Source organism: Belonocnema kinseyi, chromosome 3, assembly GCF_010883055.1.
Source record: "Belonocnema kinseyi isolate 2016_QV_RU_SX_M_011 chromosome 3, B_treatae_v1, whole genome shotgun sequence".
In the NCBI taxonomy this organism is placed as follows: Eukaryota; Metazoa; Arthropoda; class Insecta; order Hymenoptera; family Cynipidae; genus Belonocnema; species Belonocnema kinseyi.
In genome coordinates this window covers 68,576,498-68,587,065 of record NC_046659.1, presented here as the reverse complement: position 1 = coordinate 68,587,065, position 10,568 = coordinate 68,576,498, and the positions used below count along the sequence as shown (strand labels likewise).

The 10,568-nt window shown below is 28.0% G+C and overlaps 1 protein-coding gene across 1 annotated transcript; it reads left to right on the top strand.

Annotated features, from left to right (window-relative positions):
- Nucleotides 1-486: 486 nt before the first annotated feature.
- LOC117169122 (NADH dehydrogenase [ubiquinone] 1 beta subcomplex subunit 7) lies at nt 487-4,648 on the top strand. Its single transcript, XM_033355293.1, has 3 exons — nt 487-681; nt 2,634-2,802; nt 4,435-4,648. Exons 1-3 carry the CDS (start codon nt 567-569, stop codon nt 4,529-4,531), a joined length of 381 nt encoding a protein of 126 aa, XP_033211184.1. The 5' UTR covers nt 487-566; the 3' UTR covers nt 4,532-4,648.
- Nucleotides 4,649-10,568: the final 5,920 nt, after the last annotated feature.

The following is a 10,568-nucleotide window of genomic DNA, read 5'->3' as shown; positions in this document are numbered from 1 at the left end:
CATCTTCTAAAAATGGATTACTGAAATTTCCAACCAAAGAGATGAATCTTTAAAAATTTAATGAATTTTTAACGTAGCAGTTCCACTGTTAACCAAATACTTCAATTTTTGAACAAAATAATTAAAGTTTGAACCAAATAGTAGAATGTTTAACCAAATGTGCGAAATTTCGAAGCAAAAATATAATAGTGGACTTTTAAACCAAAAATTGTTGGATTTCTTATTGGGTTATATTTCTGCTAAGTGGTTTCGGATTTAAGCGAATATACGAGAAAAAGAGGAAGTGTCTTGAAAAAGACTGAGAAAAGAAGAATTCTTAAAAACTGAACATTGGAAAGAGTGTGTAGTCTGAAATATGAAAGGGATTCCTTAAATTGTTAACCTAGTTTATGAAAGGCCCTATATTGATTGAAAATTTGATGTACACATTTTACATTGAAATGCACGCGCCTTTTTTAACCCTTCGATCGATCGAAGTTACATAGTTGTTAATCGCCCGACTTCGGGCGACGAAAAGACGGTTCAAAGGAAATAGTACTGTTTTTCGGCCGGAATTTTTTGAAAAAATGGGTGCTATGTGGACAAAAAAGTACTTTACATCACCAGATACAATGCCTACTGCATTGGAACCGCCGACTTTTGACCCAACAATGGGATTTTCAAATGGCAGAAGGGAAAGAGGTAAGTGAACTTTGACCTAACCTTCAAATTAAGATCTACCCCGATTTTTGGATATTGCACTTTAGTTTGTGGATTACTTTCATATAATTCGATATACGTGAATTTAAAAAAAGAACGAATAGCCAATTATCGAATTTCAGTTTTTGATTCTAATGTGATTCTGTTACTTTAAAGTGCTTCGAAATGACTGTATGACATAATCACACTTCCGTGGCACATTGCTGATATTGCCTTGTTTAGGAGAAATACCTTGACGTTTGTTATTTCTCCTAAATCTATTTTTGTGTAAAATATGTTTTTCAATAACGAAAAGTCTTTTCTCTAATTCAATTAATGGCCTTTCTAGATACCGAATTTCAAGTATTATTTACTGTTTTTCTCAAAGGAATTTTTGAAAAGTTAGTGTTGTGTAAAATTAAATGTTCGTATCATATAATTCGGAATACCTGATTTACATTACTTTATAATTAGTCTTTTCAATTTAGAATACCTTTCAGGTTGACCACAGTACCGGGAAACCTAGAATTTTTGGTGACCATCAAAAACCGGGAAGTTTTTAAGTTTTGATTGACAAATGTTTTTAATGGTTTCAAAATTGGTTAATAGGGATTAGTTAGAATATTTCTATTGTTATGTTAATTTAGAAAATTTCGCTAAAGAACTTAAGTAATAATTTTCAGATTTCTTAGGATGCATTAATTAATACTTTTCATCGTAATAATTTTATACAAATTATTTTATCAGCCCATATTCATTTAAAATCAGGATGGTTCTAATACTTCAATTATTATAGATTCAAAAAAATGCAATTTTTTTCTTTAAACTTTGATATTTTTTATATAATTTAGGTATCTAAATTTCGTTTGCAGACTGACAAGATTTGTTGCCCTTTCTCGATGTCGGCCGGGATAAATATTTATTTCTGAAAATAGTTCTACGCTTTTTTCATAACATCGATTTGTCAAAAACAACGGCAGACTTGCAAAAAAATTTGGTAAATTTTGCTACAAGTCATGGAAAACTTGAAAATTCGGGAAAATTCAGGGAATTTTATTGGATTGAAGAAAAAGTCAGAGATTTCAAAAAAACTTGCAAAAGTCTGGGGATTTCTGTAAGTGGAGCTTTAAATAACTTTCAAGAATTATTAGTTCCAAAGTTTTAATTTAAAACGGTTTTATCACTTTTATAATGATTCGACATTTTTAATGTTACAAGATTGGAATTCTAGCCTCAAAATTTAACGGCAAGGGAAAATGAGAAATTGGCAGAGAAATGTCAGGGAATTTTAAAAATAAAGTTTTTCAACCGCCGTGAAAAGAAAACAGTAAGTGTCACCAGTTTCTGGAAAGAAAATGAGGAATAACTGGATTATGTCAAAGACTGTTGATGTTCCAAAAAATGTTTGTGTATTTGTGAAACAAACGTCGAAATTCAAATACTTATACGTTCATAGAAATATTTTTTCCTAAATCCCATCAAATACTAAAAATCTGTAAATTATTGATCTTCCTCTTTAATTATATCAGTAATTTAAAATAATTAAATGAATAAGAAAAGCCATTTTATTAACTGCTGCACATGATAAACTATTTCTTGAATGGCCGGGACCCTGCTCTTTCTTATCTTGAAAGGTTTTCCGATAAAATTGAAGGATTATATTTCTTTTTTTCAATCCAAATTGAATTAGAGATTATTATTTAGTTTTTGGAAACAAAACAAAATGAAATTCAAAATGGTACACTAACATTATTATTATTATTAAATATTCAAAAACTTACTATAATCTCATATTTATCTATTGATTTATTATACGGACTCTATAAAAATAGAACTTACTTCAGAAAATATAGACCGGCTTCGATTATTTTAATTAGGAAGTAGGAGCGACCTTTCCGTTGTGCCCTAATTCTTTCGGTGATAAAATTTATATAATTTTTTTTCTCTTATTTTAGTTATGATAGCTACGGAGCAAGAAATGAGGGCCAATAAGGTGCCACCAGAACATCGAGATTATTGTGCTCATTTGTATTTAGAGCTTGAGGGATGTCGAGCCCGTGAGCTTCCATGGATTACCAGATGTGTTGATGTAAAAGATAAATTGCAGGAATGCCTCGTGGACGAGTACGTTATTTTTTTATTATTTAGTTTCTTTTTTAAACTTTCGATTAAAAGTGTGGGTACATTTCTTTTGACCGTTTAAAAATCCAGAAGTTTTTAGTTCCTAAAAATTTGGTGAAATCATTAACGCATAAATAAATGCTAGGAGTAATTGTTACTCTTGCAATTTTAAACAATGAACATTATTAAATGTTATCTGAGGATTTATCAAAAATATTTACTCGTGCAGTAGATTTTTTTTGTAATTTTGAAAGAGTAGTATCAGAAGCGGAACAATATTTAATTGAAATCTACAAAGTTAAATAATTTAAAATGGGATAATTTAAGTCAAATTTATGCAAAGTTAAATGGATTAGTCTAAATTTTGAAGTCACACGTTCAAAATTGATCTACTAGAATTTTAAATCTTTACATGAATATTGAAAAGTCTTAGATTTTATTTTTTAAATCTGACCAATGAAAAAAAGTACAAATGTTTATTTAAACGCTTCCAAACTAAACTATTTAAAGGTTAAATAAGCTTTTAAATGTTTAAATTATATTAAGGACGGAATCACAAATTTTGAAAATAAATATTTAATTATACTTATAAGTATCACGATCTTATCACTAACAATGGTATATTTTAAAAGAGAAAATATTTTTATTGTGAGAATGATTTTAAACATATAAAAGTGGATTGTTTAACCAAATTTGTTTCGGTTTTTTTCATATATCTGGCAATGGATTTCTAACGATCTAAATGCACCTAATTTTACGAAGTAAACTCTTTAATTGGCAGAAATATTTTAAAAATCATTTTAAATTATTTTTCATCAATAGTGTTGTTTACTAGAATATTTCTCCTTTTTTGAACGTACTTTCGATTCTCAAAATTTTATATGGCACCAGTGAATATTTTGTATGAATACGCAGCAATTGCATACATTTTAATTGCTCTCTTGTTTAAATTTAAGAATGGGATTTACTCTTGATTATATGATTGTTCCAATTTTTTAGGAATACTTGTGGATTTCGATTCTCCTTAGACATTCAATTTAAATTTTATTACTCAGTATTAAGAAAATATCAAACAAAACATTGATTACATAGAAAAGGTTTTTATTTTATTTGCCAATCCCTAAGAGGTTTTTCCCATTAAACGAATCCATACATTTTTGGAACCAATTTAAAAGTAATTTACCGGGAATGTAACATTTTTATGTAACAGATATTTAAAGGGGGAATTTCAGTAAGTGAAAAAAGGTTTTCTACATAAAATTGACAAAAATTTAGCACCACAGGTTATAACAAAAAAGTTTAATCATGACGGTTTTTCGAAAACAAGACAACTCAGTTAAAATACTTTAAAGCCTGAGCAAGAAACTATATTAATTGAATAGAAATTGTTATTAATTAATTTGCTAATCCGGAAATATGACGATGTTTTTAAAATATATTTGAAAATTTATTTATTGAAAAAAAAAGTGAACTTGAAATCCTAAAAAAGAAATGTTACTCTTCATATATTTTTTGTGATAAGAAAAAAGCAACGTTTAACAGTTTTTCTGATAAACTGCAGATAGAAGCCTGCGTTCCCTATTTCCACTATTTTTGGAATAAAAAACTGATTACCATTACATTCATAAATTTCAGTTGGATTTTACGAATGAAGGAATATGAAAGAGAACGGCGTCTCTTAGAAAGGAAGAAGAGGCGACAACTGAAGGAAGAGCAAGCTGCAGCTGCTTGAACTTGTTTCTTTGTAGATACATGCTACGATTGTTATTCGCATCTTAGGAATCGTAAGAATATTTTACGTCTATTGTATATAAATTATAAATAAAATGTCGATAATCTCATAACGACATTTTCCTCTATTATTTTTTAAAATAATTGTACATATGCAAGATGAAATCAGATAACCTTTTACTCCTCTAGAATATAAAGTAAAAAAAGATCAGGATAACCGGAAAATCAGAGAGTTTTTTTTCTGGCAAGTAACCGGGAATTTTATTTTATTGGAAAAATATTTTATTCTCGTTCATTACGATAATTAGTATTTATATAAAAATGTAACACATTCTGAATTGGAGCAAAGAATTTTTGTATGAATAAATTATTCAGATCTGGAGCAAGCAGTTTTCCAAAAAGAATTCAAACTCTGATTTGGAAGAAGAAATTTTCGATTCGAGTTATAGTTGTGACTTAAAATAGTTAATATTCCAAAATATTGCCAATTTTGGACTTGGTTTGGGCAATTTTCGAACAGAACTATGATTTATGACAGGAAATGTTCAAAAAGAACTGTAATTCTGTTCTGGAAAATGAAAAATTGACCTGGAGAAAACCGGAAATTTGAAATAATCCGTCTTGTAGACGCTGAAAATTTACCCTCCTTATTCAATAAAGCTTCCTTTGAACCTCAATACTTACCTACATATCCGTACTTGAAAAAACCATGTACTATAATTTTTTTATCACCCATTGTACAAAGTTTATAAAGGAATGTAAATTACACACGTCAATGAATAAGGATATATTTAATTGGTACTTGTTATTTAATTTTCATAAAAAAGGTATATTTACAAAGTAGCATCATAAAAACTAGTCTCTTAAAATAAATCTTAAAGTTAAAGTCGGAGGTAAACAAGTGGCTGCGGTCGTTGGGGGTAGGCGAATACTTTCCAGACTCTTAATCAGAAATCCAGATTATTTTCTGATCGGTTATCATCGATAGAATGAGCGCCACTGCACACCCACTCGACAGAATCGATACGCAGACTCCGCGGTTTAGCGCCGGGCTGTCCGCACGCATTCATGCAGCTCTGCAAAATTATGCACACCATTCTCGCTCGAAAGTGCCGATTTTAAAAATTCAAAACATTTCAAAATCATCAGTGATCGTTCTAAATTTCCCGGTCCTCCGACATCCCTCGAATCCATTGTCATCCTTAAAAAAAAGAAAAATTTTCACGACAAATCCATTTCCCGCTCGTCAGGGGCAGTTTAAAGCCACGAGTGCCCCGAGGCTTGTTTTAACAAGAGTACTACAACATATACTCGGAAATGAATTACGAAAACTTGCCTCATTTGAGTGTTTTTCCTTAGAATAATTTCTTCTTTTTTTTCGCATTTTTGTCCTAACTTTTTATTCATTCATCCATGACCGGGACACACAAACTTTTAATTCCCATGTGTAGAAAATAAGAAATTGATGTTTCTGTCTAAAATCGACATCCCTAAACTACAGCGCTCCCATTGGCTCCTATCTTGCTAACCGCCCCTGCCGGTTGTCGCGGTTAGTCTTTCGGATCCTCGAAAAATGACAAGACCGTCGCTGCGATTTTCGCTGGCCCGGTGAAATTTCGAGGATATTCTTTAGTATGCAGTCACAGTTGTTTTGGATGCATTTATGAGATTGAAATATCGTCCCGCGAGTGACGCACTGCGGTAATACGGCATCGAAATTTGATGCATCTTGGCAAACACTGGTAGTCGTACAGTGTGTCCTGTGAAAGCTCCTCTCCGTGCCGCAGGAAAGACTTGAGATTCGCTCGCGTGTGGCAAGGATACGGCCTTTGTATTTTATAAATAGGAAAATTCAGTAATTACACAATTTCAGCTGGTTCTGTCCACAAGTCGTAGTGGTCGGTAAGCGGTTTTTAAAAAAATATCCTTCCAATAATCTGAGAGAACAATTTATACACTGAGGAAATTCCTAATCAGTCCTTCCCATTAGAAATTATATCATTTCTTTTTAAATAGCCAACTCCTTAGAAAGATTTTTCACTTTTTAGGGGCAATCCATAAATTACGTAACGCTTTTTTTGCCAATATTTTACACGTACTCTCCCACTGTAACAAGTAACCAAATGGTTTGGACCCCCCTCCCCACTCACACCTATGTTAAGTATTTTTTTAAAATATGTATAGTGTCTTATTAAATACAATTTAGTTACCTAGTACCCGAGACACCAGAATTACCGTTCCTTTTTTTTATATAAGGAAACGTATGATAGATATGTAAATTGTAAACATAAACATAAATCAATGCTGTCATTGCTGATGTTCACAATTAAAAAATTTTCAATAGCAAATCTATAAAACTAGATAAATTTCAATTTGAAATCTTCAAACTTAAAGTATTTAAAAGAAAACATTCAAAATTGCATCAGTTTTTATGATACATATTAAATACTGAAAAGCCTTCAATTGCAAAACTTAAAAATTGAACTTCATATTGAAAAAAACGTTTAAAACATACCTTTAAAATATATATCTTGAAAATTTAATAATTTTCAATTCTATTTATTTAAAATTAAATTTTTTTAATTGGATCTCTTAAAAATTGCTAAACTTTGAATGAAAATTCTTTAGAATGAAAGAGTTTATAATTTTGAAAATTTACAATAAAAAATTATTCAAGTGTTAAGTTTTACAATTAAAAATTTGGTAATTCTGGTTGACTTTTGACATTTCTTTATTTTGGAAGCTTTAAAATTGAAAATTTTTTACATTTGGTCTTCAAAATAATCAAAATTTAAGAATTTTTATTTATACATGTTTAAAGTTGAAGAATCTTCAATTTCAAATCGTATTGATTGAAGAATTTTCCATTGCCAATCCTCAAGATTGAACTATACATTAAAAAAAAGTGTTCAAAATTACATTATTTCGAAATATAAACATTTAAAAGTAAGGATTGTTTAATTGCAAGTCTTAAACATTGGAGAATTTTAAATTGGAAATCGTTGATATTGAAGAATTTTCAATTGAACTATTAAAAAAAAGCTTTAAAATATAAATGTTGAAAATTGAATAATTTTCAATTTTTAATTGTCTAAATTCAAGAATTTTCAATTTTATCTCTTAAAAATGATCGAACTTTGAATTTTAAAATCTTTAAAATTGAAGTTTTCAATTTTGAAAATCTACAACTAAAAGTTATTTATGTTTTACAATTAAACATTTGTTAAGTTTGATTTACGTTTCAAATTTCTTTGAAGCTTTGGAATCAAAAACTCTTGACTTTTGATCTTCAAAATCGTCAAAAAATTTTATTTGCGTGTGTTTAAGATTGAAGAATCTTCAATTTTAAATCTTATTAATTAAAGAATTTTCCATGGCCAATCTTCAAGATTGAACTATATATTCTAAAAAGTGTTCAAAATTGCATTATTCCGAACTATAAATACTTAAAATTAATGATTGTTCAATTACAAGTCTTAAAAATTGTAAAATTTTTAATTTCAAATCATTGTTATTGAAGAAATTCCGATTGTAAATCGTCAAAACTGAACTATTTCAACAACTCCTTTAAAATATAAATCTTGAAAATTGAATAGTTTTCAATTTTTAATTCTCAAAATTCAAGAATTTTCAATTGTATCTCTTAAAAATGATCGAAATTTGAATTGAAAATCTTTAAAATTGAAGTTTTCTATTTGGAAAATCTACAACTAAAAACTATTTAATTTTTAAGTTTTACAGTTAACAATTTGTTAATTCTGATTTAGGTCTAAAATTTCTTTAATTTGGAAGCTTTAGAATTGAAAACTCTTGACTTTTGATCTTCAAAATCATCAAAATTTAAGAATTTTGATTTATACATGTTTAAAATTGAAGAATCTTCAAATGCAAATCTTAATAATTGAAGAATTTTCCACTGTAAATTTTCAAAATTGAACTGCATATTAAAAAAAAGTTAAAAATTACATCATTTTTAACTGTAAACTTTTTAAATTATCAATCTGTAATTGTAAACATTATAAAAATGAAAGATTTTTCTAATGCAAATCTTTCAAACTTAAGAGTTTATAATTTTGAAAATTTACAATAAAATATGATGCAAGCTTTAAGTTTCACATTTCAAAATTATCAAATTCTGATGCTTTTATTTTATTTTGAAGATTTAGAATTAAAAACTCTTGACTTTTGATCTTTGAAATCATCCAAATTAAAGAGCTTTTATTTCTATATATCTTTAGAATTAGATAATTTGTAGTTGTAATTTCTTAAAATTGATCTATGCAAAAAAAAAAAATATTCACAATTACATTTTTCTAAAATATACACGTTAGGAATTGAAAAATATTCAGTTGCAAATCTTCAATTCACCAGGTGGTGAATTTTCAATCTACGTTTAGAAAAATATTTGTTTCAAATTCAAGAAAATTTTTCTTTAACAAATATTTTTTTATTAAATAAAAATAAATTAAAAATGGATAAACTCATTTTAAGTGAAAGAAAAATTTGTTTTGGTAAAAAAACAAACATTTCTTTGAATCAAGAAAAAATTCTTTCTTTTACGATATAAAATCCTAGATTGATTTATTAATTTATTTCTTTGCTTCTACTTCTACTAATTATGCAAAACAAAAATACTAATCTACTTCAACCAATATTAAAGTCTTTATAACGTTATCACAATCTTTCATTGTGATTACTGAACTTTAACATTATACTATAATTTGAATATATGGATTTTCTTAAGAATCGATTTGTTAAAAACATTAATTAACAGTATCAATTACCCCCCCCCCCCCCCCCCCCCCCGCTTCCAAAAAAAGCTGTTACGTAATTTAGTGATGGCTCCTCACTGAAAATCGAATTAGATTTGCTGAAATTAAAACAGTTCTTTGGTGAAAAGATTCGCCTTAGATCAGTTTTTTTTCCAAATTTTGCTACTAATCCTTTTATTTATTCCTAATAATTAGTATAATAAATATATAAATATTTGATTTACTTGAATAAAAATCTAAATATAAGCTACAGATTTACCAGTTACTAACGTCAAATATGTACCACTTAATGGTAGTAAAACTGTTCTCTCAAAACTGATCTTTGATTCAAGCCGATATAAAATTTTTTTTAAATCTTACGAAATAAGATTAAGGTAAATAATGATGTAGATAGTAATTTATAGTTTCAAGAATTATTTGAAAATAGTTTTAATTAGATTGGAAGGTTTGGAGAAATAAAAAGAGGGTGTGACTCAAAAAGATTTTCCCATAAGCTCGTTTCTTATTGGGTATCGCGGGTAACTCAACGAATCATGACTGCTCGGATGAATCGACTCGACGTTCATTCTTTTCTGTATTTGACATTTTTGAGACGATTTTGTTGGGCTTGTGAATGTTATTTTCAAATTGGAGGCTCTCAAACTTGAAATTTTTTGTTTTCTTTTGAATTATTTTTTCTACTTTTAAAGCCTTATGCTTAATTCTTTTTTTCACAGTATTCTAATAAATAGTTCAATATAGATCAGAAGCTTTCACTTTGAAGATGAAAGGGTTTTAATTTGATTGTTTTTGTTAAAAAGGTTAACTATGTTGAAAATTTAATTTTGCTTTTGTATCTTTTTAAATTTATTTCGCTTTAAATTCGAACGCTCTTCGCTTTCATATTATTTCAAGCAATTTTAAGCTATTTCAGTCATTTTTTGATAAATTAAAAGCACTTAATCTTTATATGTGGTTATAGTTTGATTTTTTGCTTCAAATTTTATTTTTGTATTAATTATTTGCAGACGAATTCGAATGTTTTTAGATTGTAATGCCCTTGATCTTGTACTCCTTCTAAATTCCAAGTATTTAAAATTATTAATTTACTTTCTTTCAACTATAAAAATAATTTTTTCTGTTGCCTGAAAAATATGATTTTATTTTAAACTCAGGAGATTTTAACTTGACGATTCTTTCAAATTTTTAAGGTTTATATTTTGTCCATATTAATATATATTTATTAATTTGATGGATTTCAAGCTCCCTAAATAAATTTTTTTATTT